This window comes from Plodia interpunctella, chromosome 12 (assembly GCF_027563975.2).
Source record: "Plodia interpunctella isolate USDA-ARS_2022_Savannah chromosome 12, ilPloInte3.2, whole genome shotgun sequence".
NCBI classification, from domain to species: Eukaryota; Metazoa; Arthropoda; class Insecta; order Lepidoptera; family Pyralidae; genus Plodia; species Plodia interpunctella.
This window is the reverse complement of record NC_071305.1, coordinates 4,251,958-4,268,734: the sequence shown is the minus strand read 5'-3', so window position 1 is coordinate 4,268,734 and position 16,777 is coordinate 4,251,958. Positions and strand designations below refer to the sequence as shown.

Sequence of the window (16,777 nt, the reverse complement as noted above, 5' to 3'; positions counted from 1 at the left end):
GAAAATAAATAAAATCTTAGTATGTAACATATGATTGATAGCTTAATGTCTAAATTCGCATCATATTGTGGGATACAAATGAGGGAATCTTTTAACACGAGTCATTCCAATTTTTCTGAACAAAACCTCATTTCACAGTGCGTGCACAAACCGCTATATCTTATTTCTCAGGAGTAGCAAAAAAATATTTTGCCAAAAAATCTTTGATCCCCCACTCAAGAAATACATAATAATTATTACTAGTACTTTAGCTACTAACTGTGCGCAGGGATCTGCTTCCGCGATAATTTCAGGATAAAATATATTAGCTATATATGTCTGTATACTTTTTATGTAGGGTTGGGTTATGTTGATACATTTTTAGATAGGATGTCGGTCGTAGTCCACGATCTATATATATAAACAACACCGAGCAAATATTTAATAAGCCCGCAATATGTGGTTAAATATGATTGTTAGATAATTTACATTTAATAACCAGAAAAAAAGGAAATAAATTGTAATGGGAAATTTCTATATAAATACTTTAGCCATGACCAGAAACTTTTATCTTATGGTAATTTGATGAATACATTAAACGATTGGTCGTTTCATATCATAAAATATAAAACAATAGAATTAAAACAGTAAAAAATAAAATGAGAAAAATAATGATTTAAATTAACCTGTTTAAAACTGACATTAAATTGAAATCGAAATAATAATTTAGCAATTTTAGAACTTCGAAATTTCCACTTGGCTACACTTCTAACAACTTTTGCTACGAGCAGTCTGCGACTTTTACTGCGTGTCTTAATTTCTCAGCAATCTTCAACACTTCGCACCTGTCCAGGACACAACAGCATCACTTCGGAATTCAGCCTATCTAATATTTGAGAAAATTGTAGAACAATTTTATTTATCGCCTAAACAGAGCTTCAATGACAAATTATGCTATAAGTATATTACATAAATTATATATAGTACTTACATAAATTATAATATTACAAGAAAAATAACTTCTAGGTAGTTTTCGGATGTTAAAAAAAAACAATATATCTAGTAGAATTTAATACTTAACGCATTATGGTAATCAGATTTTTTAAGAATACAAAATTTGATACCAAAAATCTATTAGACCAATGTATGTAGTCTTCTAACCAATGCAGACCTATCATTAAGTTCTGAAATATATTCATACTTCCATACTAATATTATAAAGAGAAAAATTTGTATTATTGTCTTTCATTTTTTTTCTTTGTAATGAATATACTTAAAAATACTAAGCCGATTTTGATGAAATTCTGCAAAGGGATAGACGAAACCTTCTGGAGTAAAATAGACTGCTTATTTATTATGGTTCTACCCGAGCGAAGCCGAAACGGGGCGCTAGTCAGTCATATTTCAGAAATTGGTGGTACACCTGATTGGTCACATGTTTTATCATGGAGTGAGGGAGTATCGTGAATAGACAGCTCACATCTCGGACGGGGTGATACGCCACAGGTTAATTTTGGAATGTTTCAGAAAGTTCCTACGAACAGATTAGAATATAAAACTTCTGGCTTAAAATTAAGAAACAATGTTATCAAACTCGTAGAATAATTACTCAGTTTTATTTTTGTTCTTGGCTTTAAGTTTAAGCCAAGATTAATTAATATCATCTCAAAGTTAAAATAGTATTAATATTTCATATTTTAATTATGCGAAGTTAGTTTCCAACTACATCCTGCATTCTTTGCATGAACACGACTATGAGACGCGACGGTATTCGCATAAGTATACATAAATATGGTGACGAAAAATTTAATCAACTAAACCCATTACTACATCAGACCACAGATTCTATTAAAAAATCTGATGATAATGTTGAACAGTTTGTAACTGGCAGCTAAAAATACTTTTTTCGTTTAATTTCTCTCTAAAAAGATAAGAATTTTTTTTTTGTTTCCTATTTATAAATTAAATAAAGCAAATATAGTTTTGTCTCGTTCGGATAATGTCAAATATTGTAAAGTGAGAAATTTAAACCTTTTTCTGTGATTATTAATTATTAGTGTTGATGCAATTATGTTAAATAAGTCAAACGGCTCTATTATATTTATTAGTAAATATATTTAAAATGAATAGGTTTGACGACATCAACGCAATTAATTACTAAGTAGAAAACTAACTGAAGGTACACAAGTACATAATACGAAACAGCAAACCAAAACCAAGTTATCTACAACAAAATGCGAAATACTTATGCCAAAGTATGTTAGGAAAAACATAATTATATGCAAAATGATGAGATCCCAGGTAACACCGGACTAGCCCCTATATATCACACGCCGCCAAGGAATGTCTGGCATGCACGAACATCCCCCTGATATTGGCCGGCGTGTGCCGACTACATTCACTATTATTTTTATTTCCTATGACACCTCCAGCCTTATTCACGGAGAATGAAAAACGTGCCACGGTTTGATGTAATGAGAATTTTCCAAAAAAGTTTTAAGGTTTATAAGTAGGTCCGACAAATTTTGTTCCGAATTATTTCCTTATTTACTTCTTTTATATATTTATAAAACAGAAGGGATAAAATGTACTATTATCGGATTGATAATAAGGAATTCTGACATTTCATGAATGTTGCCAACATTGTAACAGACGAACTGAGAATGAAAAACATTTTAATGAAATTAAAAATTAAGCTTTACTCATAATTAATTTAACGTTTCAATTATAATAACTTAAATTAATTTTAAATTATAACGATAATTTTTGAAATAGTAATAATATTATAGTAGTAATATTTTGAAAAACATTTTTTCTTTATCAGGAATTCTTGTTTAGTAATTCACAGGATACAAACCTTTTTAGATACGATTTGTTATATCTATTTATAAAGACTAAATTTGTTTTATTTGTAAAGTTTTTGACAGGAAATTAATATTATGTATTTAATACGCAATACGCGAAATGTTATTAAAAAAGGAAATTAATATATAATAATAAAAATAAATACATATTGTATTTAAATACGCGATGTTGTAACTACAAAATTTTAACGAATGAAATTATTCTCTTAAAAAGTACTTTCACATAAAATAACGACCGACGCGCTACTACTCTTTAAAACGCAATATGAGAAAAGTTGACGCTTTTTTTTTGGACCATACATGTACAAAAAACATCATTTAGGAGCAACATGACACCAGAATCATTCTCACACGCTATATAGAATGTTCATAAAAAAAGTGTGAAAAAGGTAAGGCTGTTGTTCAGAGGTGCGAACCGAGTCTCATATTACTGATAGACAAAACGATCCGACAGTGAAAACTACCTAAACTACTTTACCATACATTCAAACACTATGAACAAAGAATTTTCAATTTTAATTCTATACCAACAAGGCTGAGTTTCGATAAAACCATGTCATTGTTTACCGCCTTTCTTTATACGCGAATTATACTTTATCCTTGAAGAACCAGAATAGACAAAAGTTTCTCCGCTTGTCGCGGTTTGCCAATCGAAATCCGACTTTATTGCTTTGTGAAAACGTGTAATTTGATTGTTGTTTTATTTTAGCTTTCCATAGGAAAATGTCATCGCGACAGGACTAAACGTAAGTGAACGCGTCAAAGTGTAAAATGAGGGGTTTTGGTGCCGTGTCAGGGAAAGTCATTAGGAACGGAATGGATGAAAATTGCGTGCATATTTAGGTACCTCTCTAAGTTAATATGAACGGCGTGATAAAATGAAATCGTCCCCGGGTTTTTCGTATAATATTTGGCTTAATGATTCGAGTGATTTTATTGAAGATTTGGTTGGAGCATTTTATTGTGTTCGCCCAAAATGAGAAAAGAGATGTTCATTAACAGGCTTTTATATTTTTAGAATTTTTTTCTGGAATAATTTCTATAGTTTGTGAAATTTAATATTATCGTGTCTTTTTCTTAGCAAACCGAGCTTAGTTATCGTATGTTGTCTATGTTCCGTCGTTTTACATAATTTGTTTTATATTTTTGCGTTGATACGTTGATTCGCGAACGCATCTGTTTGAGTCATTAGTACTGCGGAATATCACACATAGGTCCTATCCCGGTAGAAGGACAAACCTAAGAAGTGCTGGCTTGATGTGTTCTGGTTATGGTTCGTCAACTAAGAATGTCGACGACTATGCGACTATGCTATGACTATTGGAGACGAAAAAGTAGGAAAGCGGACCCTGGACTCCGACACTCAACAGCTGGAGAAGATACTGGGAAAACGCTCAGAAGAGAGAAAGAGATGAATATCACACATACTATGCGCGGCTTATTTGTTGGTCTATATGATTTTTCGTCGATAGTGAGTAACAACCCATACAACACGTGGTAGTAAAATCAAAGGCAACAATGGCGGGTTGGATTGTCTGCCAGTGAGCACTTCGCGACACTTTCGCTACTTTGTGGATTGTGGAGAGCGCACGAGCCGGCTCGTGAAATTAGACCGTACAGTCGGGAAAACAGTTTGTTTTGTGTTCAAAATTTGAATTTTCGCTTCCAATGTACCTTTATTTTGCAGTTGATTCTATTCGAATTTTAAAATATATACTTTTATTTTTTATTTTTACTTTTAAAATGTATGTATTGTGTGTATATTCCACGAATTCTGGGCGTTCGGTGTCCGGTGATGACCGCCTGCCTACCGTTAACCGTCTTTCAGAATGTTGTCGTTCCTCATCAGCTGTTAAGATCACACTTTCAAACTTGTTTGTTGCTCTCACAAAATCTAAACCCTCATTGATAATTAATTCCTCGGAATTCTGACATTTCATAAATGTTGCCAGGATTGAAACAGAAACTGAGAATGGAAAACATTTGAGTGAATGAAAAAAATAACGTGTATAATGAATTAGTGAAGTGCAATATAGTCCTGATATAAATTATTTCAAAGTATTGTGATCAAAATGATTTGTTTTACTGTCGGTACCTGCTAACCAGACCATTAAAAGCGAGGGTGTGAAAATTCGCTGCTTATTTTCACGTAGATACGAAGATGTATGCACCTACATATAGATTTTGATAAAGCATTGTTTTGTCTAGACTAAACTGAAACTGAGATAAATAAATAATTAGTACAAACAACCAAATGGAAATCATATTTGTTTTTACTTGTATAAAAAAGAAACTAATAGAAAATACGTATTTTTCTTTACGGGGTAGACGGAACTAGATATTACGAAACACTATAAAGCAACCATTAGATGTATGGGTGCCTTATTGGTGAAAATGACACTAAAATAGTGTTAAGTTTATTAAAATAAATTTTTCACTGATATTTTATAGTTAGTTTAAAATGACATTTTACGATTTTATCAGGCATTCTTGCTGGCAGTGCGCTATCTAAGTGTTCTTATTAAGACATTCGCAAGTTCTGCCAAGTATTTTATAGGACATCGACTTAAATAGTATTGCTTGCTTTTGAAAAATAGCCAATATGTATGTAGTTATTTCGGGAAACATAAATTTAGAATTACCTCCCCAAGGTACCAACTTTTCGTCCCACTTAAAACTTGTCTAGGGACGACTTGTATATTTTAAATTTTTAACCCCCGACGCAAAAAGAGGGGTGTTATAAGTTTGATCGCTAAGTGTGTCTGTCTGTCTGTCTGTGTACGTGACACCTTAGTTCATCAATTGTGAACTGATTTGGATGCGGTTATTTTTATTTGTAATTGTAATATAATATTTTTCTTGTTTAGAAAATGTTTACCTTTTGCGCTGTGCCACCAGTGCGTTCGAAGGCTCTTTGTGCGGACCTCCTCACAAAGCCCGTCGACACCATTCGCGCCACATCGCATGCCTGGTACTACCTTTGTGCATACATTACGTGCACTGCTGGGATTGCATTCTGAACTCCGCGATATAGAAATAGATAATTTATGAGCGTTTTCTTAGATTCTAGTGATAAATGTAAAAGTTTGTGTGAAAGTTTAGAGTTTTATGCGAAAAATTGTGAATGGATGTCGATGAAATTACTCGCTCATAGATATTAGTATTAATTGAATAAAAAATCAACATCATATTATAATTTGAAACTGTATTTTTTTTTAAAGTTGCTTTATTAATTTACGTTATGTGAAAAATTTGCCACTTATTTAAAATACCTAATTTATATAGACACACATTTGGGATTTCCCCTTGCCACGATCCTGACAAATTTCATTCGCTCTATACACATTACTCTCTTCATACATGTTCTCCGGTTATGGCTGCTCTTAAATTATTATCTACAAAATATTATTATGTTTGTCATGTGCACAGCAGTTAACAACATAAAACAATGTAATCAAAACTGAGTTATAGCGCCTAATGTCTAAGGACATGCATTTCTATGCCGCACCAATCTCGGGTAGTCGAATGTCTAACGTTTCACAATATTTTGTTGTTATTCACAAAGTTTCACTAGAACTCCGTGAAACGAAAAACAACCAGATGTTTTGTACTAAGAAAAATTTAAGACAGAGTTAATTTTTAAGTAGGTAACTAAATAATATATGTCGTGAAGTTTTTATGAATCATGCAAAATAAAGTGTCGAAATTTGACACAGTTTCGGCATTTTAAATACTAGATGTAAATGGAAGAAGACTTAAAGAAAAGATCCGAAAATCTGAGCTAAATAGTTAATCTTTTGAAATCAAAAAAACTTCATTTATTTGCAGCATCTTTTGCTTCATTATTCTCCTATCCTAACTAATATTATAAAAGTGAAAGTAAGTTTCTTTTTTACGTCTTCACGGTTTACGTTCTAGAAACTTTGTATACACGTAATTTGAAGTATGGATAAGGAAAATTAACAACAGACGGGCTAAAGCTAGTAATATAATAAAAATCAATACTTATATGCCTAAAATATCAACCATGATTAACGTTAAGTAGATAAGAATAAGTTTTCCATATTTTATCTGTTTATCTTTTTTAGTTCTCTTAAAACGGCGCAACGTCTTTCCTTTATTGCTTGGTAAGAACGACGCAATTAAAATAAGACGTCGGAGGATACTATTGTCTTCCTTATTCCCGGCTATAATTTTGATAATAGGCTAGAAAATATTCTTTTGTCCGGGTCTATCATCTGCTTCTGAGGAGGTTCGATTAGTCCTCGCTATCGGCCCTGTTTTTATGGCGTCTGCAAGGAGACAAAGGATTATTTGTGGAAAGGAGTATTTACTCCTTTCTAATAGTATAATAATTTTAATCTAGAGTAATTATTTAATTACTGTTAATTTTCCACAAAATTTGTTTTGGTATTTCGTAATATTACTATTTGTGGATAATATACTCAAAGTCTGAAATTAATTGATTGTTTATTGGAAGTCGTAAAGTACAGTTTTTGATTGTGATTCGTGGAAATGGGATATTAGCGCTCATCCAGGATCCTCCAGGACAATGCACAGGAATCACTTCCTCTACTTCAATCTCTTGGAGAAGTCTTTAATACTAGTTGTGCATCGAAACTCCACCCCTGTGGGAATATACACATCAACATATTATGATAGATGAGATGCGATGTAAATATTCGATAGTAGTAATGACCTTATTAAATTTTGTAGTTTCAATGACAATTTAAGTTATTTCTCAATTCTTAATGATTTACCTTAATTATTATTATTTTGAAAATTAGTAAAACAAATTAGTATCAAAAAATTACTTCATTTTTTCACCATTCACCTTAAGGCGATTACACCCTGCACGCTCCTCACATTTCGTAATTTTAAGTAATTTCTTTCGTTTCTTAGCGAAAATTAAAGAAAAATATTTTCACAGATTATGCCACACCACATAAAAAAATTTAGTAGAAAGTAATATAGTCTTCTATAATACAATTTGGTCACAGTAGACTAAAAGGAATTTAATGGCCACCGTTTTCGATTTAGTCAACTATGACTACAATGTGCAATATAAAACTATAACATTTTCTACTATAATGCTTTATCTGTGAACAGTCTGTTAATTAATATTGTCGCTGAGAAATAAAAGAAATTAATAAAAATGTGAGATGGCGCTAGTGAGCGGGGAGTAATCGCCTTAAGAATACTCTCGAAAATATGCATTTAAACTAAGAAAAACCGGCGACTCGAACAAAAACTGTACTTAAGCTCAATTTTCGCATCTGAGCTTCGTAAGTACACACAAAAAGCTCGCAGTGGACCCACTGAGTTCCCTTAAACTATTGTTAATGACCTACGAGAGTGTAATTACATTTTTTTCACACCCTCTCTAAGCAGCAATTTCACTAATTTTGTCGGTCGGTAAGAAACTGCGGACATTTTTTTATTTTATATATAATTGTTGTAGGTAAGTTAATTATTCTTTAACGATTAAAATTGATATACGAATGAAAGATGGTTTAGTAGAATTTGCGTTTTACATATTGGTAGATTAAATTTATAATACTTATCTATTAAATTAATTATTTATATTGTGCTCAAATTAAGAACAGGCTAAATAATTTATTATAGATATTATGGAAAGTGCTTAATTCATTTTCTGTAAGACTAATTAGTCTATGAACTACAAAACTCGTTCATACAATTTTGTTTTTCATCTTTGCCACACATATTCTTACTAACATGACAGGCGTTTTAATCACTACACTATCCGATTCAGACAGTTTAATGACGTTTTCATCACAGCCACGAATCGAAACGTACTCTATTAGTTATAGTAAAGGTGCAGTTCCACTGTCTGATTGGATGTGCCGTGTGCGCTATGTCGTATGAGATTTCAGATTTTTAGCATTGCATTTAACGATCGTTTCGAAATGTTAGTAGTTGGTATATTTTTTAATATTGAAGCACTAAAACTTAACTACTGAGGAGCATTAAGAAAAAATTCCACGTTTCTTGGTAAATTCAACAAAATATTATATACTAATCAATATATATAAAACTCTTGCATTTTATATATATTGTGTGTAGGTTCCTAGGACAGTGTAGTGCATTACACCATCCTAGGACAGTGTAGTGCATTACACCATCCTAGGACAGTGTAGTGCATTACACCATCCTAGGACAGTGTAGTGCATTACACCATCCTAGGACAGTGTAGTGCATTACACCATCCTAGGGCAGTGTAGTGCATTACACCATCCTAGGACAGTGTAGGGGACTACTACACACCAAAGTAGCACTAAGAAGGGATTTCCTGAAATTCTCACAGGAAACGCATTTTTACTCACATACGAAGTTGTGGGCAAAAGCTAGTGGAGAATATAGAAAGTAACTGTTCATTACTAAGAATATATCAATCATAATATCATCATGGACTCTGTTTTGTTTAATAATAGTTTACCTTAAAGATAAGCAACCTACACATTAATTCTCCATCATAAGAATGTATAATACTAAAGAGATGTACGTAATATATTCTTGTTTGCTACGGATCACCTCCTTTGCCATACAAGGCAAGTTTGTAATTACGCGAGTGGGTGTGCCCTGCCGACACCTGATTAAGGCATCAAAGATTTTGTAGGAGTCTGGCCGTAATTATTTGGCTTATACCTTCACGGTACCCTCTAAGGCCCTTTCAGATCATTGGACCGCTGATATGAAATGCTATTCAAAAATTTAAGGAGATTTTACGAAAATTCGCACCTTTAAGGTTATGATTCGGTTTTATTAAGTTTGTATGTTGTAAAGGACATTATATTAGTCTAGTATACATTAATTTTATTTCGGAGAACTGATTATCAATAGTGTATATCTATTACTTTTTTAAAATATCAAACATGTACCTTAATTGTCATTATGTATAACAAAAGAGGATATTTATCCAAATAAATCTAAAAAGGCATTTATGATAAAAAAATTACTATAACTACAAGATTTTAGGTAAGTATAAAGAATTCGTTTGATGTAAATATTTTTTCAAACAAAACAATAGAATAACTTTCGATCAGATAACGATCTCAGAAAATCATTATCAATCACATGTTATGTACTCGTATTATGTAAACTATTATTGATCACAATTGTACCTGGGATAAGAAAGAATAAAATTTATTCTGTGTAATAAATTATAATACTAGCTGCACCCCGCGGTGTTACACGCCGTTTATTGATCATTGTAATTTAAAAAAACTTTCGTTTTTAATTTTATGAATAATAGGCATCTGCTTTATAAAGTGCCATTGACTATCAAAGTGTTTGTGCAAATCCTACGGGAATCGCGTATTTTCGTAATTAAATGTACCCTATGTGTTAATCCAACGTATCAGCTACTGCAATGTCAAATTTCATAAAAATTGGCCCAGCGGTTTTAGTGTGAATAAGTAACAAACAAACACACAAACTTTGTAGTCCCATCTCTAACCCGTTAATTTTCATAAAATTTTATTTATTCATGTATTTTAAAAGTTCATTTCAGAAACTCCTGATGCATTCTCGGATTATCTCAGGTTTACTCGTCGCACCGTGTCCTCTTCAAATCCCATATAATAATGAGACTCCAACTCTCCTTAAAAGGAAATTTTTAATGAAACACCCAAGAAGGTTATAAAGGCGCCGCTGTCTTTAAAAACGTAATTGAGCTGGCTCCTCTTTGGATATTTGAAAGTGTTCTACCAGATTTTGTTAAAGAGTTTTCGACTTTGTTTAGTTTGGCTTTTTATATCTTGAAAGCAGGGTTTTTCTATGGTAAATGATGTTCTTATTTTAGTCTAAATAAAAATACGATCGCGTTTAATCACCAGAAACTGGCGTATATATTATAGTTTTAATAAACTTCACTTTACCTTAAAAAAAGTAGTAAAATAGACATATTTTGAACGTATAATTTCTAAATGTATAGTGTACATTTCTTAGATGATTATTACTTATTTCAATTAATATAAAATACTTGTGAAATAAAAAAATAATGAAACTACGAAAAACGAAAAATAACTTACCAATTCATAAAGTCGAGTTCATACGCAAGAAAACACTTTGTAATTGTGCTTCAACTATGACAGATAATTATTTGTACCTGTGTACCAAAAACAATTATCACCTACATCACTCCACAAGAAAGGGAGATCCGATCGCTTAATCTCCCTCTGCTGCATTGCACTAATGATGCACATGCAATTACTGCAGCTTACCCGGCACAATTACAAACGGCCATCTATTATTACCAGCGGTAACATGGCTGCAAGTTTGCCTATTTCACTACATTTCTATTATACATTAATGTTACTTTTGGACAAACAAACAAACATATCAAAGTATGTATGTAAGTACATGTATAATTACATGAGTAGTGATAGTCCATATGCATAAACTTTGTTGTAATAATACCTTATTGGTGGAATTAATTATGATTCAAATTAGTGATTTTGAATGTCATTGAATTCTAAACGGCCTATTTGAGTCTTCCAAGTTCTGACCCTGTCTGCTCCGTATGGGATGAAAACGTGATATTATCGCAAAAAAATAATCACGCAAATTTAACAAAGTATTTGTCGAAAAAACATATAGTTGTTTAAATTATACAGAAATGTATGTCATAATATTATATCAAATTTTAATATACATAGCTCTGCAATACAATGAAAAAACTCTATTTTAGAATTTTAAAGCTAAAGTCCTCTTTAGTAAATTTAGTTTTAGACTTCTGAGACTAGGAAGTCTCGGAAGTCTAAAACTTAATTTACTTAGTCGGAAAAATAAAACAAAGTATCTGAATAACATTCTTAATCCATCTGCAAAAGTTTGTCGTCGAAAATAACGCAGAGTTCGGAAGATACGGAAAAAAAGCTCTACTTTGGCGCGTCATCTTCCCAATTCGACAGATAGAAGCGTATTTGTGAATTAAACTTTTTCCAGTTATTATTCATAAATGCAAAGACTGGAAATATTAGAAGAACTCACTCCGCCAAAAGTTGAAGGATCGGATTTAAGAGTTATATTGGATCTCGTCAATAAAACATCAGTTGTACATTGTATAGCTTCCGTGGGAGATCAATTTCCATGACCTTATTTTTGAGAATTTAAGTCGAGCATCAGAACTTTAAGGATCACAGTTTGTTTACCAAGTTTATTTAATGTGACTTATGTTTTCATTTATGAAAAAAATATTTAATAGTTTATTTACAAAAATTATATTTTTTTATACAAGCATATTGTTGTCAAGAGATATCTTTAAGATCTGATAACATTCAATGCGTGACAAAAAATCTTGTCCGTGCAGTAAATTGTTGAGGAGTTCCCTCATAGGTAGCCGTTTCTGGGTGCACTATCATATCGCTTAATAATGCCGTATCTTCCAAACTAAACGTCTGTAGAAGATTTCGGAAAAAATTCAATCAGTAGAAGACGAATGCTTAAAAATCGAGTTTACAAGATTACTACACGAATAAACAATACATACTATACTAAGGAGTTATAAATTAAACTGGGGCTTTATCTATATCTATGATATCTACCCATAAACTTGGATATAATACAGAATCAAATAATAAATCTAAATTAATAGTATCAGCAATATAATGTTAATGTCTGATCTTGATTCTTAAATGACAACTCCAATGTCAGCCACGTGCCTTCAACCAATCACAGCGCGGTATTAGTGTTGTTACTGCTCGATAGAGATGGGACATCTAATATAATGTATTCTTGTGATTTCTCGTCTAACATTACATAAATTGCAAGTTAAATAAAAGCTTATAATAAAAACATCTTGTTCCAGGAACATGTGCATGCAATGAAGAGGCAGTCATGGAAGTGACGTTCGTCAGAAGTACTATGGCTCTCTTGTGGATAATCTCGGGGCTAGCAGCAGTCGGTGCCATCAAAGTGGTCATAGAACCACTACCTAAAGGTTAGTCTTAATGTTACTTGCCATTGAAATTTAACGGCTATTATTTAGAATTTTATGTAGATAATAATTGTTTTATAGTAATAGTTAAACAGACATACGGTGTACCTGATCGAAAGTGGTAACATTGGCGTTGCCGACATCTGACGAAGAACTCTTTTGTAGATTTGTAAAGACAAACAAAACATTTTTTTTTAACCATCAAGCTTCGATACAGATTTCTTTTTTTTTTCATTTAGGAGAACCCAATATTCTACTAAGTACAGCTGCATTTATAATTTTTCATTTAGCCCCTTTCACACTGGCAGTTTTTACTGGTTCGATTTTCAAAAAATGAAACTTAAAAAAACCAGGCCTGCCAGTGATTAACAAATGAAAAATAGAAGCGCAAGTCAAGAACAAAAGAGGTACTCTTTTAACCTGTCGCTCACAGAGAGTAAACAGAATCGGGCGCCGAACTTAATTTGGTTTTTTTACACTTGGAGTTGGAACGCTCCCCCAATACCCCAGATGTTGGCCGACTTCGCTTTAGTTTCGTTTAATTTCCTATCTCTCTTGTCGTGACGTTTATTACGCTCACTCACACCGAAGCACTTTTGTTCGGGCACTAATAACCATTCGGAATTAATTTTTGTTTGCGCTTCTTCTCCCGTAACGTTTTATGAGGCGTTAATGATATGCCTATTACATCAAATAGAATTTCACAATTGTCTTGATTATTAGATAAGAAATAGTAAGTCCTATATTAATCCTAAATTAATTACAGCGAATTAAGATTTATATTTTTTGCTTTTTATTCACCGAATTGTAAAAAAAAAGACAAAAAATGTTCAGCACCGATAATAATGTTTAATGTTACTAAAGTATTAATATCATGAAATGAATCAAGTGAAACTCTAGTATGTTAGCGGTTGGACTACGTTGTAGGCTATTAAAAGGCAGTTTTAAAGCTAACTATTTCACGCTGATAATACCACAGGTGACTACTAGTAGAAGCGCAATGTCTCGTCTCCATCTGTTTTCAGTCGTTCAGCCGCTTTATTGTTTTCTCATTAATTTACAGTCCGCAGCTGCGCGTAATGCTGATTTCTAAGGAGTTTTTATCTCCAGCCAGTATTCTTTCTTTTGAAAGTGAGAGCTCCTATTAATATTAATTAAAAGTTTGAATAATTGAATGGATTTCGAATTGTTCCTCGTTGTTGGGTTCCGCCGACAGTGAATCGCGGCAATAATTAAAACTTGAGAGTCGCAGTCCATTATTCCATGTCTGCCGATGACAGATTTTTAGATTTTTTTCTTTAAAAAAGTCATCATTTTTTCTTTTTTTTTTGTAGTCTAAATTTGTGTCCTACTGCTGGGCAATGCGTTCCTTCCTCAGAGTATGATGTGTTTTATTTTTCTTAATGCAACATATATACCTAACTATGCATTTGATTAAATCAAATAAGGCGAATAAATAAGGTGGACGATTAAAAAAATTACAACACAAGTCACGAACTGAGCACAATTAAGAGCTCGCCGTCGGCATAATAAAACACGCGGGTGCATTCCTCTGCAATTTCTAGTAATTATTTAGCAAGGAGAGAAAAAATGCCCATAAAGTATACTAACATTAACTTTATGGGCACTTGAGTTAGCTGTTGAGAATACGATGCTCCCGTCTAGTCTGCGAAACGAATCGAATCAAATACTCACAATTCAAACAAGGACTATAGATAGTCCAAGAGCTCGTGTGTATTCTTAAAAATATTTCAAAGTACTGAACTGAATGATTCGTCATTTACCTATATAATCATTCGAATAGTTCACAACTAGATCATTTCTTTATTTAAAATTTAAATTCGAAAATTAAATAATAGGTATTATGTTTGATTACTTATTTCATTAATTCTCGGCATTATCTTTATTTAACACGTTCGCCTGTACAGTCGTATTTATGAGACAATTTATTTCATGAAAATGAATTTCGAAAATGGAATATCTCAATCCCGTTTCATTCATTTCGTGTGCAAACTTGCACCGCGCCGTGTCTGGCCGTAGGCTGAAGACCTACGACAGCCAATTAAAACTATAGATGGTTAACATGTCGGTGACGAATGGTCGTTCCTACCTACCACAAATTGTAGAAAACTACAGAAGAACAGCCCATGAAGAAAACTTTTCAAATGTTGCCTATCTTTATATTTTAAACTACAGATGAACATCCTATAATCAGCTCATGCGCTTAGTTACCAACTAAGCGCATGAGCTAATTATAGGTTGTCGACATTTCAAAAATGGAATGTATTTTAAGATTATTTCAAAGTTTTAAGAGTGATGTACAAATTCTTTGAAATTCGAACAGTCTGCATATCTATCCCGCGTTCTTAAAAAATAAATATTCATTCTAGATAATATGGGACCGAAAGAGATACATAGAATGTGCTGCAACGCAGATTGGAAATGTAGTACGCATATCAATTTACCCCTGACCCTATATTATATGGTAATAACGGCGATATATCAATGATTTTAGGAAAGTCTATTTACTGCAGATTTTACAAAGTTATTGGTGATCATGATTTCCAACTATTTTATTAAATACCAATATAATCTTTTCTTTTCTAACGTTAATTTGTGTTGGTGTACGTCGACTCTGTTCGACGATTCTGGCGAGGACGGATTGTGTTGGTCCCGAACCGCACGCGAACATACAGGTTGATTTGATTTGGTTAAGCCTGATTGGTAATCAAAGTTTTATTTGTTTTTAACATTTATTTGTAACAGTAGTAGTGTTATTTTGTTTTATTTGAAAAAGTACTGTCACCACGTACAGCAAAAGTTAACGTTAGTAAAAGTAACCAGGCGTTATTTACATAATTTTCTTGAAAAAAAAATATTACAAAATAAAAAATAAATTTCTTTCTCATAAGTATTATTTTATTCCACTCATAATGTTAACGGTAAAATTACGACGAATCCAAAGTGGAAATGTTGCCGATTTTTTTGTCTTACATCTTTTTTGGCATTATTATTTAATCGTTTATTATCGCGGCTATTAAAAGTACCTGCTTGTACTGTAAAAATATATTTAGTTATATGCTTACTTTACTTAGCAGTGTAAATATAAAAGTTACTTAAGAAACTAAGTACAAAGTTGCTACTTATTTATACGGATTCTATACGATTTCATTCAGTATATCCGTGAAAGAAAACTAAAATAAAAGAGCATAATATATTATTAGCGCTGAACACGGCATTATAGGATTCGTTTTGTACCCAAATAGATTTGGCTTTTACGTTACGAAAATTTTACATTGTTTTTTTAAGCGAACCCCAAGCACAAGAGATTTTGGCTTATGCAAATTTTAGATTTTTAACGCTCTCTTGCTAAACAGACTGCGGGACAGCAGCTACAATATCTCGATAGCAGTGGTTTCAATGTTTGACAACATACTAAAGATTGTGGTTGGTGCTCTCAAACAGTTTGTGCGGTGACTCGCGCTAATATTTTATTTACTAACACAGTTTAAGTCAAATTGTTGCTGACATGTTTGTATATTTGATCATCTGAATACGAATGTGTGTTGTAAAAGAAAGAAGTGAAACTTCACTTTAATTCAGCTTTTTTGAAAATGCTCGTTGTGTTGATCCAACTAGTTTACTTCTGCTTCTTCTTCATCAAATTGACCGTTCTAATGGCAACTGACAACTTTAGATATGTTGCTAGCTATAATTAGTTTACTAGTTTCCTATTAAATCCTTAGTAACAACAGAACAAATGAATTAAAAATACAGCAATCTAATTTTGTGAATATTAAACAGCTGACAAACAAATCCAAACGTTCATTCACATCTCATTACTTAGCAGCAACATCCCAAATAATTTCCATTCAAACAAAACGTAAATCTAACAAAGATTCTGAGGAGTTTTACTTAGCATTTACGACGCCTCGGGTTAGACTACTACTCCACTGCCGCGATATGAGAGATAAAC

At 32.4% G+C, this 16,777-nt stretch overlaps 1 protein-coding gene across 4 annotated transcripts in view; it reads left to right on the top strand.

The window, feature by feature from the left end:
- Positions 1-16,777, top strand: part of LOC128674050 (semaphorin-2A) — a 313,535-nt gene that overhangs the window by 157,258 nt on the left and 139,500 nt on the right. For all 4 annotated transcript variants that reach the window (XM_053752331.1, XM_053752330.1, XM_053752329.1 and 1 more), the window contains one exon: positions 12,673-12,804. In XM_053752331.1, coding sequence (XP_053608306.1) covers positions 12,702-12,804 — 103 coding nt within the window. In that variant the 5' untranslated portion in view covers positions 12,673-12,701. The remainder of the gene's footprint in view (positions 1-12,672; positions 12,805-16,777) is intronic.